The sequence below is a fragment of the Anopheles coluzzii genome, chromosome 3, assembly GCF_943734685.1.
Source record: "Anopheles coluzzii chromosome 3, AcolN3, whole genome shotgun sequence".
In the NCBI taxonomy this organism is placed as follows: domain Eukaryota; kingdom Metazoa; phylum Arthropoda; class Insecta; order Diptera; family Culicidae; genus Anopheles; species Anopheles coluzzii.
Window position 1 is genome coordinate 61,883,862 of NC_064671.1, and position 15,334 is coordinate 61,899,195.

At 42.9% G+C, this 15,334-nt stretch overlaps 3 protein-coding genes across 3 annotated transcripts in view; 1 reads left to right on the plus strand and 2 right to left on the minus strand.

Moving 5' to 3' along the window:
• The window catches only part of LOC120956781 (sodium-dependent serotonin transporter), a 45,078-nt gene extending 36,433 nt beyond the window's left edge, over nt 1-8,645 (minus strand). The window contains exons 1-2 of the mRNA XM_040378506.2: nt 8,550-8,645; nt 6,690-7,224 (exon numbers count right to left, since the gene is read on the minus strand). The gene's annotated coding sequence lies outside the window, so the exon portion shown is untranslated. The remainder of the gene's footprint in view (nt 1-6,689; nt 7,225-8,549) is intronic.
• A 1,325-nt stretch (nt 8,646-9,970) lies between these two features.
• Nucleotides 9,971-11,665, minus strand: LOC120954738 (GTPase Era, mitochondrial). Its single transcript, XM_040374910.2, has 2 exons — nt 11,316-11,665; nt 9,971-11,240 (listed from the first exon to the last, which is right to left on the minus strand). Exons 1-2 carry the CDS (start codon nt 11,565-11,567, stop codon nt 10,317-10,319), a joined length of 1,176 nt encoding a protein of 391 aa, XP_040230844.2. The 5' UTR covers nt 11,568-11,665; the 3' UTR covers nt 9,971-10,316.
• Nucleotides 11,666-12,006: 341 nt separating this feature from the next.
• Nucleotides 12,007-14,579, plus strand: LOC120954740 (uncharacterized). The gene is given in 3 exon segments (XM_040374913.2): nt 12,007-12,740; nt 12,846-13,314; nt 13,317-14,579. Coding segments are annotated over 3 exon segments (1,614 nt in total). The 5' UTR covers nt 12,007-12,498; the 3' UTR covers nt 14,220-14,579.
• The last annotated feature ends 755 nt before the right edge of the window (nt 14,580-15,334 follow it).

Below are 15,334 nucleotides of genomic sequence, written 5' to 3' on the forward strand. Positions count from 1 at the left end.
GAAAAGACTCACAAGACATTTTCATTCAAATCGCACTTGAACATAGCCATGTGTCGCTTACTTAAAACGAAACCCGTGCGTTGAAACCATTTCGGCGGCACCTTTCTTCTTTTCCCGCCGTCTGTCATGATAAGAAAGCTGTCCAAACACGTCAGATGAGTTGGTGAGCTGCGGTATCGATTACACGCGTGTGAGGTTTTGCCCGCTATTGCTCTACCATATTGTACCAAATAAATGAAACTAACGAACTCCAAGTGTGAAAATGGTAAGAACACAAAACAACTGCACAAACAGTGTCGGTGATCGACTTCGAATTCGGGTTTGAATCGGTTCCGGCCGCTTTGCGAGAAACTCCACTTGCTTAACGCGATTATCAACGGCTGCGGGCGGCCTAAACGGTATGATTTAAAATGCAAATGAAATAATAACAATTTCCATCTGTATCTCTGGTGGTGTTGTTTGCGGGGGTCGTGTGAATGGTTTGGTGAGTTTTTTTTACGTTTATTTTTTTATTTATTTTGTCTGGATGATATTTTCGGTAAGGCAAAGGGCAATTGAATCTGGTAAATGCTAAATTTGACCAGATTTGGGTCTTGTTACTGATTGCAGGCGGTCGGTAACTAAGACGCGGCTATTTTATGTTTGTAACTGGGACGCGAGTATCAATTATTGCTCTAACAAAGTGCTTATCAAGTGTATAATGGTAAAGAGCGTTAACACAAATAGCAAGCGTGTTTCGTTTAGAACATCGTTGAATAAGATACAGTGGCGGTCATCTAAAATCGAACACCTCATAATTTCACCTACTATCTGACTTTGCGGCACCCTGGACAGTTCTTTATCGGAAGACTTTTTTCACGGAAAACCACTTATCTTTTTCCTTATCGGAAAACCACTTATCGAAAAACATGTTTCACAAAGCGTTGAGGAAATTCTTTAGTTATGTTCCTATATTATATTCACGTAGGTTTAAGCTCGATATCACAAGTATGATTTTTGTTGTTGTATTAACCACCCACAAAAACGGATGTTTTGAAGGCTGCTCCACATCCAAATATTTCTTTATCATTCAATTGTTTTCTCATCTTTTATTTGTATTAATTAAGGAATTAGCCGGTCTCGTAGTACAGTCGTCAACTCGTACGACTTAACAACATGTCCGTCATGGGTTCAATCCCCAAATAGACCGCGCCGCCATACGTAGGACTGACTATCCTGCTATGGGGGGGGAAATCAATTAGTCACTGAAAGCCAAGCCCACAAATGGGTACAGGCAGGCCTTGACCGACATCGGTTGTTGAGCCAAAGAAGAAGAAGAAGAAGAATTAAGGAATTATGCAGAAAAACTGACCAAATTTTCAGACCGCTGATTTATTTGATTTCGATATACCTCAGACCACCATTCAGGGAACGTCTACGTCTAGCTCGGTTAAGAAATTAGTAAACGTGTATATTGTTATTTATTATGAAAAAGCTGTCTATTTATATGTATATTTACCCGATTAAACCAAATGAGTTCGATGAGTGAAATAATTTTAATGTTATTTTTAAGTTACGCTTAAAGTTAGTGCCCAGGCTAACTTCTTCTTCTTCTTCTTTGGCTCAACAACCGTTGTCGGTCAAGGCCTGCCTGTACCACTTGTGGGCTTGGCTTTCAGTGACTACTTGATTTCCCCCCATAGCAGGATAGTCAATCCTACGTATGGCTAACAGTTTAATAAAAATACACTTTTATTTCGATTACTGCAAGGATTAGCGCGCTTAGATAATCAAAATTCAATGATGAACAGCAATGCATAACGTTTAAACCAAACTTAATATTTTGGTTTCGTTCCAAAACATTCAAGCTGTTTCGCTATAAGTCTGTGCCTGAGAAGATACGTTTTAAACTAATGCAATGCAAATAAAAGGATGCTCCAACACATTTGCTCCCAATTCAAACGTTCTTTACATAATTTCACCTTTTTTTATACTTTTATACTTTTTTTATTTCGATTACTGCAAGGATTAGCGCGCTTAGATAATCAAAATTCAATGATGAACAGCAATGCATAACGTTTAAACCAAACTTAATATTTTGGTTTCGTTCCAAAACATTCAAGCTGTTTCGCTATAAGTCTGTGCCTGAGAAGATACGTTTTAAACTAATGCAATGCAAATAAAAGGATGCTCCAACACATTTGCTCCCAATTCAAACGTTCTTTACATAATTTCACCTTTTTTATACTCGTGATACTATTATTCGTTCCAGGGATAACTCGTTTTTTTAAGATTTGCGTAGAACGAAGAAAAGTGAGATTTCAAATTAAACCCGGATCGTAATTTAAGGCTCACGCTTATTACATCCTTCTGAAATAACACTTTTTCCTACTTACGTCCATCGCCGCATTGCATTGCTAGGAAGTGGAATGAAGTTCCGCGAGAAACAAAGAGAGACCGAAGGAGCGATAGAGACAAACACACAGAGAGGATAATAAAGGAGTAGATTAATGTAATCTAAACCTTGCCAGCAAGAATGAGCATGAGTATAGCAATGTACAGAGCGATGAGTAGCGAAGAACATTAGTGCTGGTTTTGAGATCAAAGTTTAGAACAAATGTGAAGCGTTGTAAATCAATCCCGGTATCATTAATGGACGCTGGCGAAGGTTTGTCCATTTTCAGCATAACAACAGCCCTTTTAAAGACACCCATCCAACACCTTAACCGATAATAAAAAAAGCGTATAAATTACATCCAATAGCATCGTCGCCATTAGACTTACCTCCCTTGAGGTATTCTAACATCCGTTAAACGGGCCATAGAAATTCACCGCAGTGTTGCACATACACACATTATAATAAAAGTCATTTGCGTTCGGAGCCGGAACCGGAACCAGCAATGGTTTATTGCCGTCTGCCCAACCAAGCTCCCTTACCGAGCAGGGAACGGTGGGGAAGAAAACCCCCGGATTGTGTTCACGGCTGCTGTTGTTGCCCTTTATTGCCGTCCCAGTACAAACACTGTGCCGGGTAATTGCAGGCTGCGACAAAACCCGCCCGGCACACGGTACGAACACACTGTAACGAAGATGGCCTACCATAATTGGGTTACGGCAATGGCAATGGGACTGGAAAATGAATTACATGAAATCGATAAACTATACCATTGAGAGAAAATCGACTCCTGAAACATTCGGTCACACGGAGGTACGGTCAGACGCTTAGCCTAGGTCCTGGTTCTGCAGGTGGCCACGTTGGCAACAATTGTTGCAGCCGATGATTGGTGGAAGATTCTCGCACACGTTATGCTCGATCGTCGGGTTCGAGGCAAGATAAGACGAAACCTTGCACACCGTGCTGCTGCGTTCGGTGGCATAACTTCCGTCGTCACAGTCTCTAGTTCTCGGCACGCCGGAACAAGCTAGTTGTCTAACGAATTGGGGCGGGAACGAAAGTTTTGAAGGTGATTAACTATCGAATGCAATTTTGCAACCAGCCCGGCGGTTCGAAGGTGCGATACGATCGAAATGGCGTGCAGGAAGTATACAGGAAGTGTGTCCTTGGCATTGGAAGTGGTAGCTTTCGTACGGAACTGGTAAGCGGGGAAATTGAACCGATATACACGCATGTTCCGGTAGTGTATTATCATGAAAAGCAGGGATTTTTTTGGAATTAAACTGCCGATATGCCCAAGGAAAGTGATCATACTAATGTTTTCTTTTTATTCCTATTACATCAACCATATCATGGCCAATCATTTATTGGCGTCAAATATATCAAAATAAATCAATTAGTGTCGAGTTGTTGCCCTGAGCTCCATCCAGTAGCTATTGTCCTCTCCCGCAGCACAGGAATTTGAATACCCATTCTAACTAGCAACAACAACCACCCGAAACCGATTAATGAATCTGCGATGCTTAAAGTATTTCGCGAGTCTTCATTCACATCACTCAGTCAGTCAGTCACTCAGTCAGTCAGTCAAGTGACGAACGAAAGGTCAAATCTTGTCCAATTGTTTTTTGGTGACAGCTTTTGATTAGGTTAGCACGGATCGGCCATGACTGAACTGTGGTGAATGCAAAGTAATTTGATGGTGAATCAGTTTCGTCACGTCGGCGCCTAGGAATGATTGATGTCCGCTGAAATATGCACTTAAGACACGTTGCTTTTGTTCTACACAGACATGGACATTAAAGGATGAAATAGCACAATGGGAAGACTAGTAAGAGCTCCCTGTTAATTCTTGCAACTGTTAAAAGGCTTAAACGTTGAAATGTTCAGACAGTATATTAAACGAAACGAAAGCAGATGAGTTGTGATCGAAACAAATTTCTATGGCTATGGTTTTCCTATGGCTTTTAGCTTGAACATTTTTCAGCTACTTTCTGATGCATGTGGCTGATTTTTTCATGTAATACTGCCGTGTCGTACTTTGTGAATAAAAAATAGTGGAAAATTAGAAGCGGTTTTGCATTACTTCAGTGTTATAATAACCTCCTTCATGTTTCTTCTTAGATTCAGATGATTCTATTTTCTGAAGACTAATTATTTAATTAAATTATTATCTTCATTCTACATTGTGCATTAGTTGCTTGTTACTGCTTACAACACAGTAGATAATTATTTATCTTTCAATAATTAACAATTACCAAATCCAACTAACAGATACATCTTACTGATTGCGTTTACTAGAAACTCGATACAGAGTAACTGTATAGTAAGGTTTCCATCTTTTCCAGTTTTTCATGCATTGTAATTATTGAATGTGTGCTCAAAGAGTTTCAATCAAAAACATTTAAAAATTTTAGTTAGTCTTTCCTATCGAACGTATGAAGTTTGAAGGATTGAATTCGTTTTGATTTGCCTACGTTACACACCATGCTATATGGTACACACAATTTTCGACCACCACAAGTAGTACAAAAAATACATATTAATTATTGCAAAATGTTATGATGTTCAACAACAAATCTCTATAGTTTTATGTAATGCATTTTTCATGAATATGTGGTAAGATAATTGATTATGATAATGCTTTTGAACTAAATTTAAACGTTATTTGAATTATGCCAAACCCTTAGGCAAAGGCAAAGGAAATAGACGTATATTTTTTAAATATTTCGTATACATCCAATTGGATTTTTTACTGATTTATTAGACACTGAAATATGAACCGTTTCAAGAAAATTATCACTATTTTTGTATTACCCAAACATTACTTAAAAAGAAACATACATTCCTTAGCATTAGTAAATCCAACTCGATCTCAAACTAGAATTCTGTATAACAGAACATGGAATTCTGTATGGAACACAGAAAGAACTAAGAGAAAATATTCATTAACCAAATAATTAAATCTGATTTGTCTTTGGATAATGGTCGATAAATGTTTCATGGTTATGTCTATTGTTTATCTAATTTGCTAACAATAACTGCGTGAGTAATCTACGTACAACAAGCCTACTAATAAAATGTGTCTTTTATTGTTACGCTTATGTTAACTTAGGTTATTTTATGCTGCTTCCAATGCTCTTTTTTAATGTTTCAAGTTTTGTTTGCATTTTATCGTGTTTGTCATATATTTTTTTATTTAAAACCAATTATTACATATCACTGGACAGATCGTTGATGATCATTCGTTGATCAATAAAATATTACATTACATAAATTGATATGCGTCAGCAATATTGTCTTTATTACTTTTTTCACCGTTATCTATAAAAAATTAATGTAATGTACTGATATATTTGCAATTGAAAAACATTCAACTGGGACTTTTTTTTTAATCGATGTTATAAATTATTTGTTTATGAATGTAAAGCTTAGCTTTCGGGGACAAAACATTTCCATTATAAAATTTTATGATATGCGTTCTAGACATCTTTACATTTCTACATTTTCTAGCATCCCTTTAGAATTAATTTTATCCATTTACCCCAAAATTCCATCGTTCCGAACTGATTCACATTCAATGAACCGTTGATAGAAAATAAAACAATTTAAAGATAGTCTAAAAGACCGAATCTCACATTCCAAAGCACCGCAGCCACTATCAGCAGCATAAATCCACATTTATCTCAACATTCAAACTGGTTCACAGTGCAATTAACAGAAACGTTTAATAAAGTTGCAATTAAAAACGATTTGATCAGTCCAAATTTCTTCAACGGTCGTAACGATCGTGCCAAATCGTAGCATTTCTTCTTTTTTTGTGCATGTTTCCATTTCTCACCAAACCAATTTATCCAATTTAGCAAACGATCCGAACGCGCACAGTACAATCTGCACAACAACAAAAAAAGCATGTCGATATTTACATGCCATGTGTGTGTTAATTAGAAAAATGCGAAATCTTCAACACCCTGAGCAACTGGCCACCGCCAACCGACGGCAAACCAATTTTGTCAAGTGACAATTAACGCTCGCACGCGCGTGTGAGTATAATGTAAATGTTTTAAAATGTTTTATCAGTTTCAGTTCATTTGCTACGGAACCGAAAAGGTTTGCGATATGTTTAACATGCAATTAGAGCTGTTTGCAAAAGTAATTCACTTCAAACTGGCTTCTTCGGTTCTTGCACCGTGCAGAGAAGCGAATGGCTATGTTTTAATTAGTGCAAATAAAACAATGTGTCGCTAAAACAACCGTTTCTAAAAGACATGAACAGTGAAGGAGCGTTTGAATTCTAATTATCAAAAAACAAACATACCATTAATTGAAAGTTGCTAAGAGCCACGACACATTCGTCTCTGCCAGCCGAAGTCTTCCGATGCTCCAGGTCCGATGGGTTTGTCCCCGCTACCGCACCAACAGAGTCACAAAACCTCAAAGACAACACACCCCTAATATGTCTGGGGCCGTTTGTTGATCGGGCGACCAACAAGTGTCTCTCCTCCTACCGCCGTCTGCGCGTTCGGAAGGATTCCTTTGCTGTTGTACTCTTCTGGCCGGTCCGGCGTGGAACCAAAATGGTTATTTTTGCACACTTGCGTCAACAAATTAATCACCACTTAATCACCACACTCGCACTATTTGCACCAATTTTTACGCCCCGATCCAACACCGAAACCGACGACAGGCCGAAAAAAAGGCCAAACCCATTTTCAGTTCCACACGCTAAACTGCTGTCCTTCCAGGTCTATCTTCGATCCACCGTGGCTGGGGCTACCAATCCACATACTCTTTTCCGGCGAAACGATCCCTACCACATTACCCGGCTCATAGGTGCACTAACATTGTTCATACTGAGATACACGGAATGAAAAGAAAAGAAACACATCTACACGTTAGCACCGGCGGAACGCGTTGAACACATTGGAACAGAAGAAAAATAGTGTTGCCTCGGCACGCACGCCGTTTTGTCACAACGAACCACGCATTAGGAGAGTAAGTTTCAAGTTCGCTACTGTTTGACAATCGTTTGCGTGGACACTTTAAGTACCGCGAAACTCAACTGGTAAACCTATCTATATCCCCTGTCGACCCCTATCAGCCACTATCAGGACGCGATTATGAAAGCACGCGCTAGAAGTGTTAACTCACCGAAAAAGAAAGTATGTATGACTAATTGGTTTAAAATTTAAAGAAAGCTAAACAAGTAATAAATATGAAAAGAAGATAAAACAAAACAGCAATAAAGGGCTTAGGAATAGCAATTTGTTTAAACCAATGCTTAAAAACGTGTAAACTAGCATGAAAATGCCGTCGGCAGATCAAATAGTCAAATAAAACAACATATAATTTATAAAAGATGAATTATAATCCCGTTTGTATAAAAACGGATAAATAATCAAAAGAAATTAAGTAAAAATATAATAAAATAGCTTGAAAACAAGCACAACCGAGCAAAAGTACAATTAATAGAATTTGAAGAGAAGAATCTGATATTCTCACTAGGTAATTTGATCAATTAAAAAAATAAAAGAATTTTAAAGCCTCAAATTTTACAATTGAACTTAAAAAGCTTCCAAATACTATATTATTATTAAATTTGTTTATTTTAAATATTTTATATAATTATAAGATAAGAGATGGCGAGACTTAGCGCCATCGCTTTTCATCGCCAAGTTCAAATTTGTCAAGAGATAGTTTAGCTTTTTCATTTAGGGTTAAACAATGTAAGGCTTTTGCCTTTTGTTAATTTAATCTAGCTTAACCTAACGAAAAAATAAATTATGAGCTATTATATACATCAAAAAGAGCCCTTAGAAGAAGGAACTAAGAATGTTGGGTTCCAAATTCTAAAATCTAACGATTTCTCAATGTATAAAAAATTCACTATCTTTCTCTCGGCTTGTATCACTATTCTACAGTATGAGCTTCACAAAAATTGTATAAAGTCACTTGAAATTCTTTTTTATCTCTGTATCAAACCACAAACTAAACAATTCAACTAATAAAATCACACTCAAAATCACACGATTTCATCCAAGGTCCGCTGCTTCTGTCACTGGCAACCTGTTCGGTTGAGTCCCAAAACAGCACTGAGCACAAGAATGTTCCTTCCGGCAGCTGCTAACCATGCCGGATCCGGAAACAGCACTAAAAGGACACTCGGGTTGTGGGGTACCTGTTCGTGCGTAACAGTTGCTGACGCGTTTGCGACCTGCTGCTCGAACCGTTGCGAACAGACTGAAGCACCACCGGCACCGAACGGCACTCTTAAAAGGCAGCGCCAACCATCCCATCGGGTAAGCCCCCCATTCATTCCGATACGGGCAAACAACCGTCATCAACAGCAGCAACAGCATCATCATCATCATCAACATCGTCCGTCGTCGTAGTCGTGGTCGGCGTGGTCGTTTTTGCGTTCGGAGACCTTTGCGCCCGACCGTTGCGTACGCTCGGGAATGGCGCGAACGCAGACGCCTGTTGCGCTTGAAGCAAAGGCACATGGTCAGTCAAGCCGATGTTATGGGCAGACAGGGTTGGATTTGATTTTTCGACGAAAGCTTTTTGAAGTCCCGATGATGGCCAGCGCACCGCATGGCAAGGATCGAACACGGTGTATGGTTCTTGCAAGCAAAAAAAATCCCGACAAGGTAGCATAGCCCATGCTGGACGCTGGAACGCACTTGACCGTAAGCAGGGCGCTATTACACACGCAGCAAAAAAGGGTCACCAGAACGAACGCTCGACTGCTGGCGACGGTCGACCGTTTTTGTTTCGACTTCAATGCGCTTTACACATCCCCCACACTGTGTCCTGTTGTTGGAGAGCGCGCGCGCTCGGGTCTGAATGTTCGATTTATGTGGAAAATCAGAGCAAAAACAACAACAAACCCGCCCTACAGGGTGAGCTTATTAGGGATGCTAAAGCCCTACATTTTAAAGCAAACGAATGTCAGGGTTTTCCCTTTTTTGCAGAGCGTTCGCGTTGCAAGCGGGTAAGGGGTAGTTTTGAGGCTCTGAAATCCGTATCCCGTGTGGTTGGAAATGTTCGATACAACCACACGGTTTGCAGCTTTGGGTGTTCCGTTTCGGTTTGGCGCCGGAATGGATTTAACAACCCTGTGACCCGGTCCCCACTTTCCGAGCTTGGCATAATGCTGGATGGATGAGCAGTAAAACACTTCAAGATGGGTCTGAGCAAATTGCATGCGCGAGATGACACTGTCCCCCGCCAGCTGCCAGTCTGCGTTGTGGAGTACACTCCGGTTTGGCGTAAATTTTCACGCATGAGTGTTTGCGTACCTTTTTTTCTGGGTATGTTGAGGAAGCGCGCCGACTGAAGAGGGATTTCCTGAAAATCGTTGAGTCGCCTCTATTGGGTAAACAGTTTATCCGGGCGGTGCGTGCACAAGTACGGGATCAACCGGACTCCTTTAATGCGTTAAATGGAGGAGGGGGGGGCTAGAGAGTCGACGTTTGTTAAATAGTGGACCGAATGCGCCCCCAATTGCGTTTAAAAGGGTATGGGCATGGAAATTATTCTTTTTTCTCAATATTTGATTTTTTTGTTTGTAATTAAAAATGTTTCTGCATCAAAGGATATTTTAACATCTACATCCTGCTTTTAAGCAGTTCCTTAGTTTTATTGACCATGTGGTTGGAGCGCATTGAGAGCCTTATAACGTCTTGGCCTACAGCAGTTCATTTTAAAATGAAAAACGCATCAAATTGAAGACTTGTGCAGTTACTAGTCAGCCACAAACACAGGCAAAAACGAACGGTCACAAAGTTGCTTCACTTTGATGCATTTCTCATTTAAGTGAACTTGCAAACCTGCAAACGCCACCTCACTATTAGCGTACAAACTCCCTCTTCTAAGTGAACCGAAAACCACAAAGCAACCACATCATAAACACAAACTCACCCCCACCCCGGGGCAGCTCTGTTTATGATTTCGACTCTTTGTTGCGCACCCGTGTCGTTATCGTGAGCAGCACGGGCATGCCGAACGTTTCGATCAGATCCGACGTTACCTGTTCGTTGATTTGGCGCAGCTTCCCGTTCGATTCGCCACACACCAGCCGGGCTATCCGGTCGTTCGGGCAGGTAACGATGGTGCTGGCCAGTATCCGACCCCCCACCACCTCATAGTACTCCAGCTCCGTCTGCAGCAGGTACGGTATCTCCTGTGGCATAAAATCGAGCAACCGGGCCCGAACGCTCTGCACGATCAGCTGTTCCGGCGGCTGGTCCGTGTGCTCGTCCGGCAGATGTTCCCACGGCTGCTGTTTCGCGTTCGCGTGTATGAACGACATTACCTCCCGCAGCCCATCGCCGGTCATGGCGGAGACCATAAATATTTCCGTGAAATGGGGCCATCCTTCCACCCGCGATGGAGATGTAATCTCTTTCCCCTCCAGACCGTCGCTTGGTGCCTTCTCTTCAGCGCCAGCATCCCTGCTCTTCCGGCGCCTAGTTGGCGGACCGTAGTTCCGGATGCTTGCCAGCTGATCGCACGTCAGGTTTCGCACAATGTCCAGCAGGATGCGCTTCGATTTCAACGTATCGATTTTGTTCAGTATCAGAAAGCTCGGTATGTGGGCGTACTCTTCCAGCACACGCAACAGCACCGGGCTGAGCGCGTGGCGTGTCCACGAGTTCGACACATCGTGCACAACACCGATTAGGGCCGAATGTTGGATGGCATGCCGGCACGCAGACACAAACTGTGTGTCCAGCTGGTGCTTCTTAATTTCCCGGCTACCGACGAGCCCCGGTGTGTCGAACAGGATTGCTTGCGAGTTTGCTTTGCTGTGGATAGCCTTCGAGGCCTTCCGCGTGGTGTGCACCTTGGCCGACACAGGACAGACCTGTGGGATGGAAAAAGAACATGCCAGCTTAGTAACAATCTCATGAAAGGAATAACTCTTCCCTCCAGAACTTACTCGTTGATCTATCAATCGATTAATCAGTGTACTTTTGCCAGCATTTGGCATTCCCACGATGGCCACTTTGATGAGCCGTTCCGCGCTATTGCTGTCCGCTGGTGCGTTCGACTGCTCCGTTCCACTCTCGTTGCTTACATTCTCGGACAACCGGGCACTAAAGCACCGCTGGCAGTGCTGCAGGCCCAGGAATGGTGCTGGACCGATACGGATTCTTCGCAGCAACAGCAAAGCCATCCCAATGTCGTGCATTACGACGAAAGGATGAAGAAAAACGCGACCGGTCGGCGCAAAAAACGCTGCAACTTTCGTCCTTTGTTGTGATTTTAATTTTCGTATTTTGTTATGTCACAGGCGACAGCTGTCAACCAGCGGTGGCACGGTTGCCAGATTGCTCAATTTATAAAATTGTGCCGTTCCGTGCTGCCAGATCGAACGAACATTTTAAATGTTGTAATGGATTATTTATTATAGCTCAAAAATAACGCTGCGAGAGACGGTGTACATTAATTTTGGTGCTAAAAATTTAATTGAATTATTTAAAAAATACTTCAAATGCACCAATCTCATCAATTGATAATAATTTTGAAATTAAACAAACGAAATAAACGACACACTACTGTGCTGGCAGCACTGCGGCATTCCACCAATCAGAAGCGACCACATACGAGGCCCACAAAATGCGCAGCTTGATGGGGTGGAATTCCCTACACTTTGCAGTAGCCCATTCACACTAGTGCAACGCTTGCATGGTTGTTTCATCAGAAAACTTTTCCTCCTAGCGCCCTTCGCGGGTTCCTCGAGCAAAAGGAGAGGCAAACGGTATAAAAGAAAAGCAACGGCATGGTGTGCGGTTTCCAGCACATCCATTCAAGCAAGCCAACGGAAAAGAAGTGAAAAGTGCGAGTGACCTCCAGTGAGTGAGTCAGGTTCTACACAAACAAAGAAAGTCATTCAGTAAAGGAACGCAATTTTTATAAAAGAGGAAGCCGAAGAAACGATGGCAGGATGATGGTGTAAAGCGGAAAACGTATCTCACGGTTCAAAGTGGCCTACTTTCCGTGATTTGTATCATCACATCACCTTTGGATTCATCTCTTTCGGTGCGCCAACGTGGCACCATCCTCTGGACTAGCAGGGTGAAAATTCTAGAACATCGTCATCATCACCACCCACCACCATCATGGCTACCCCAATCTTTATCACCGTACCGACCAAGTACATCCCCATTAACGTGGCTCCGGCGGTGGTGGCCAAACCGCCGACCAGCATAACACCGGTCAAACCGTTGGCCAAACGGCCCGCCTCGGTTGCTCCGTCGTCGGTGGCCTCCGACGACGAATCCTCCTCGATGGATGAGTTTATCGTACGCGGCAAGAAGCGCCGCCTCGATCATCTCACCTGGGAGGAGAAGATTCAACGGAAGTAAGTGTCCCAGCATCACTTCCGCACGATTTTCCCCCTCTCACCTATCCTTATTTATCACTTTCTCACTTTCCAATTATTTCTCACTCTGTTTCCCCATACCAGAAAGTTGAAAAACCGTGTCGCAGCCCAGACGTCGCGCGACCGGAAGAAGGCCAAAATGGAAGAAATGGAAAAGACGATCCAGGAACAGTCGGAACAGATCGAGCAGCTGCAAAACCGGTGCAGCGCACTGGACACGGAGAAGAGCTCGATGTACGACAAGTATCTAGACCTGGAGCGACGGTTCGAGGATCTGCAGAAGCGCTTGCTGGCACAGGAATTGCAGCAGCAGCAGCAGCACCAAGACCAGAAGGTGAAGCAGGAACCGCAGGAAGATGACGTCGTCAAGGGTAGTGTGGGTTGCGTTACTGCCGGGCGCCAAACGGGATCAGCAGCATCCCCACGATGCCCTCAGCAGCAGGGACTGTACAAGTGCGGTCCGGCGGAAGCGCAAACGACACTCCCCTCGACGGCGAACAGCGACCCGCGGCTGGCAGCCCTCTGGAAGATCATTGCCATCTGCCTGCTCTACAAGACATGTTCGAAGATTTCGACGTGTCCCAGCTCGAAGAGCTTGCCGAAAGCCTGCTCGCAGGTGTCGGCGCAGACCTGGAAGACATTGATCGAGCAGGCCGCCCGGCTAATGCCGAAGGCGACCGCACCGGCCAGCGCCTGTCTGGATCAGTGGTGGGGCCCGCAGCAGAACTCATGGAATCCGGTCGACCGGAGACCCCTACGGGAAATCGCCTAATACTGACCACGCACAACTACAGCAAGTCGCCGTTTTACGAGCACTCCGATGCAGCAGCAGCACCAGCACATCCACCGGTAGTGACTATTCAGCCCAAGAGAGAGCGGGATGAGCTGGAAGGGTCGATTGCGACAACCCTGCAGCACCACCAACCCGCCCCAATCCTACCGAACGGCTGCAGTGATACACTCTACGGCACGTACGACAACGAAACGAACTGCATTACCATTGTACTGGCGGGAGATCAGGAACAGGTCAGCGAAACGACGACAGTCACCTGCATGGAGGACGGTGAGGCCGTAGCATTAAGCGAGGAGTTAGTTCTGGTAGATCAGCAGGAGCAGCAGCAGCAGCAGCAGCAGGTGGAGATCCTGATGGAAGAAAACTGTCCAACGTCGGCCCTCCCGTCGGAACCATTCTGCCCACTTGCACCGATCACGATCAGGCCACCTTCGCCGCTGCAGGATCTGCTGTCCCCGATCGCACCCCAACCGCTCAAGAGTCCCGGTGGGTTCTCGAGCGTGTCCGATGCCGGGTATGAATCGGTCGGATCGCCAACACCCGCCTCGATTGCTTGCGATACGATATCGCCCACCGATCCCAGCACGATGTCACTCGATTACGAGCTGTGCGACGATTTCAACACATTCTGGAATTTGGACCCACTGTTTCCGATTCTGGAGTGAGCGTCGTCCCCCCGCCCGTAATCGATGCCCTGTCGAACTGTTTTGTTATATTGTCCCCCACCCCCATGTACAAAGTGTAAAGTCAGTTACCGTTTAATATTAGCGTTGTTTTCGTTCGTTCTAATGCTTATTTATATAGATAGAAGAGAAGGGCTACAGTGTAACGCTGTACACGTAACTAAGTGTAGGAACGTAAGCGGAGCCGTAGATTGTACCATTGTTTAAAAGTTTAAGGATCTCTCTGGTAGAATAATTGCACTAAGTTCTCAGCATCACATACAAAGCTTGTCAATCTTTCTGATAGTTTAATGATTTGTTAATGATTTAAAGCATTTCTTTATTTTACCCAATTAAAATCGTTAAAATGAGCGTTAACTTGAAAGGGCAGATGTGCAAAGATCATAAATTAATATATAGAAGAAAAACAGAAATAAAATCATTTCTTTCACCCAAACCACAACAAAACGATGCGTACAAAAAATGCGATTTGTTTTTGAAAGAAATCAAACTTGCAATTGCTGTATCTATCGATTTTTAGATTATTACATACATGATGAAATGTGGAGAGAAGAGGTTATTAGAAGGTCGGTCGAATTTTCTCGATCCTTCTTCAAATGACGTGTGGAAGTTCAGGGCGATGGCGTATAAATAAATCAAATCCACTTAATTATTCAACGTATGGGGGAATGGTCCATTCGGGGCTCGGACCCATCACGGGGGCATGTTTTGTTACATCGTCGTTCGAGTTGACGACTGTATCATGAGAACGATCCAGCTTTCATTGGCTATGTATTGATTTCAAGCCCAAACGAATGGCTAAATAGCAGTGACAATTGAACAGCAAAATAAGCGAAAAAAAGAAAAGATATAAGTATTAGCTTTTTAATGGTAAATTAAAAACGAATATATTACCAAGATTTAGCAGCAACACGAACACATTAACAACAAAGTATGAAAAGACAAGTATAACATTCCAAATGGATAAAGGAGATAATTAAAAAAAAAATTAAAAGAAAATTATAAAACACCTCTCTTGTCTAGATTTCACTGCAGCTTTAAGAGCATTATTACTCATCGCATTGCTTAATTATTTGCACTTTGTGTAAGAATGGAAA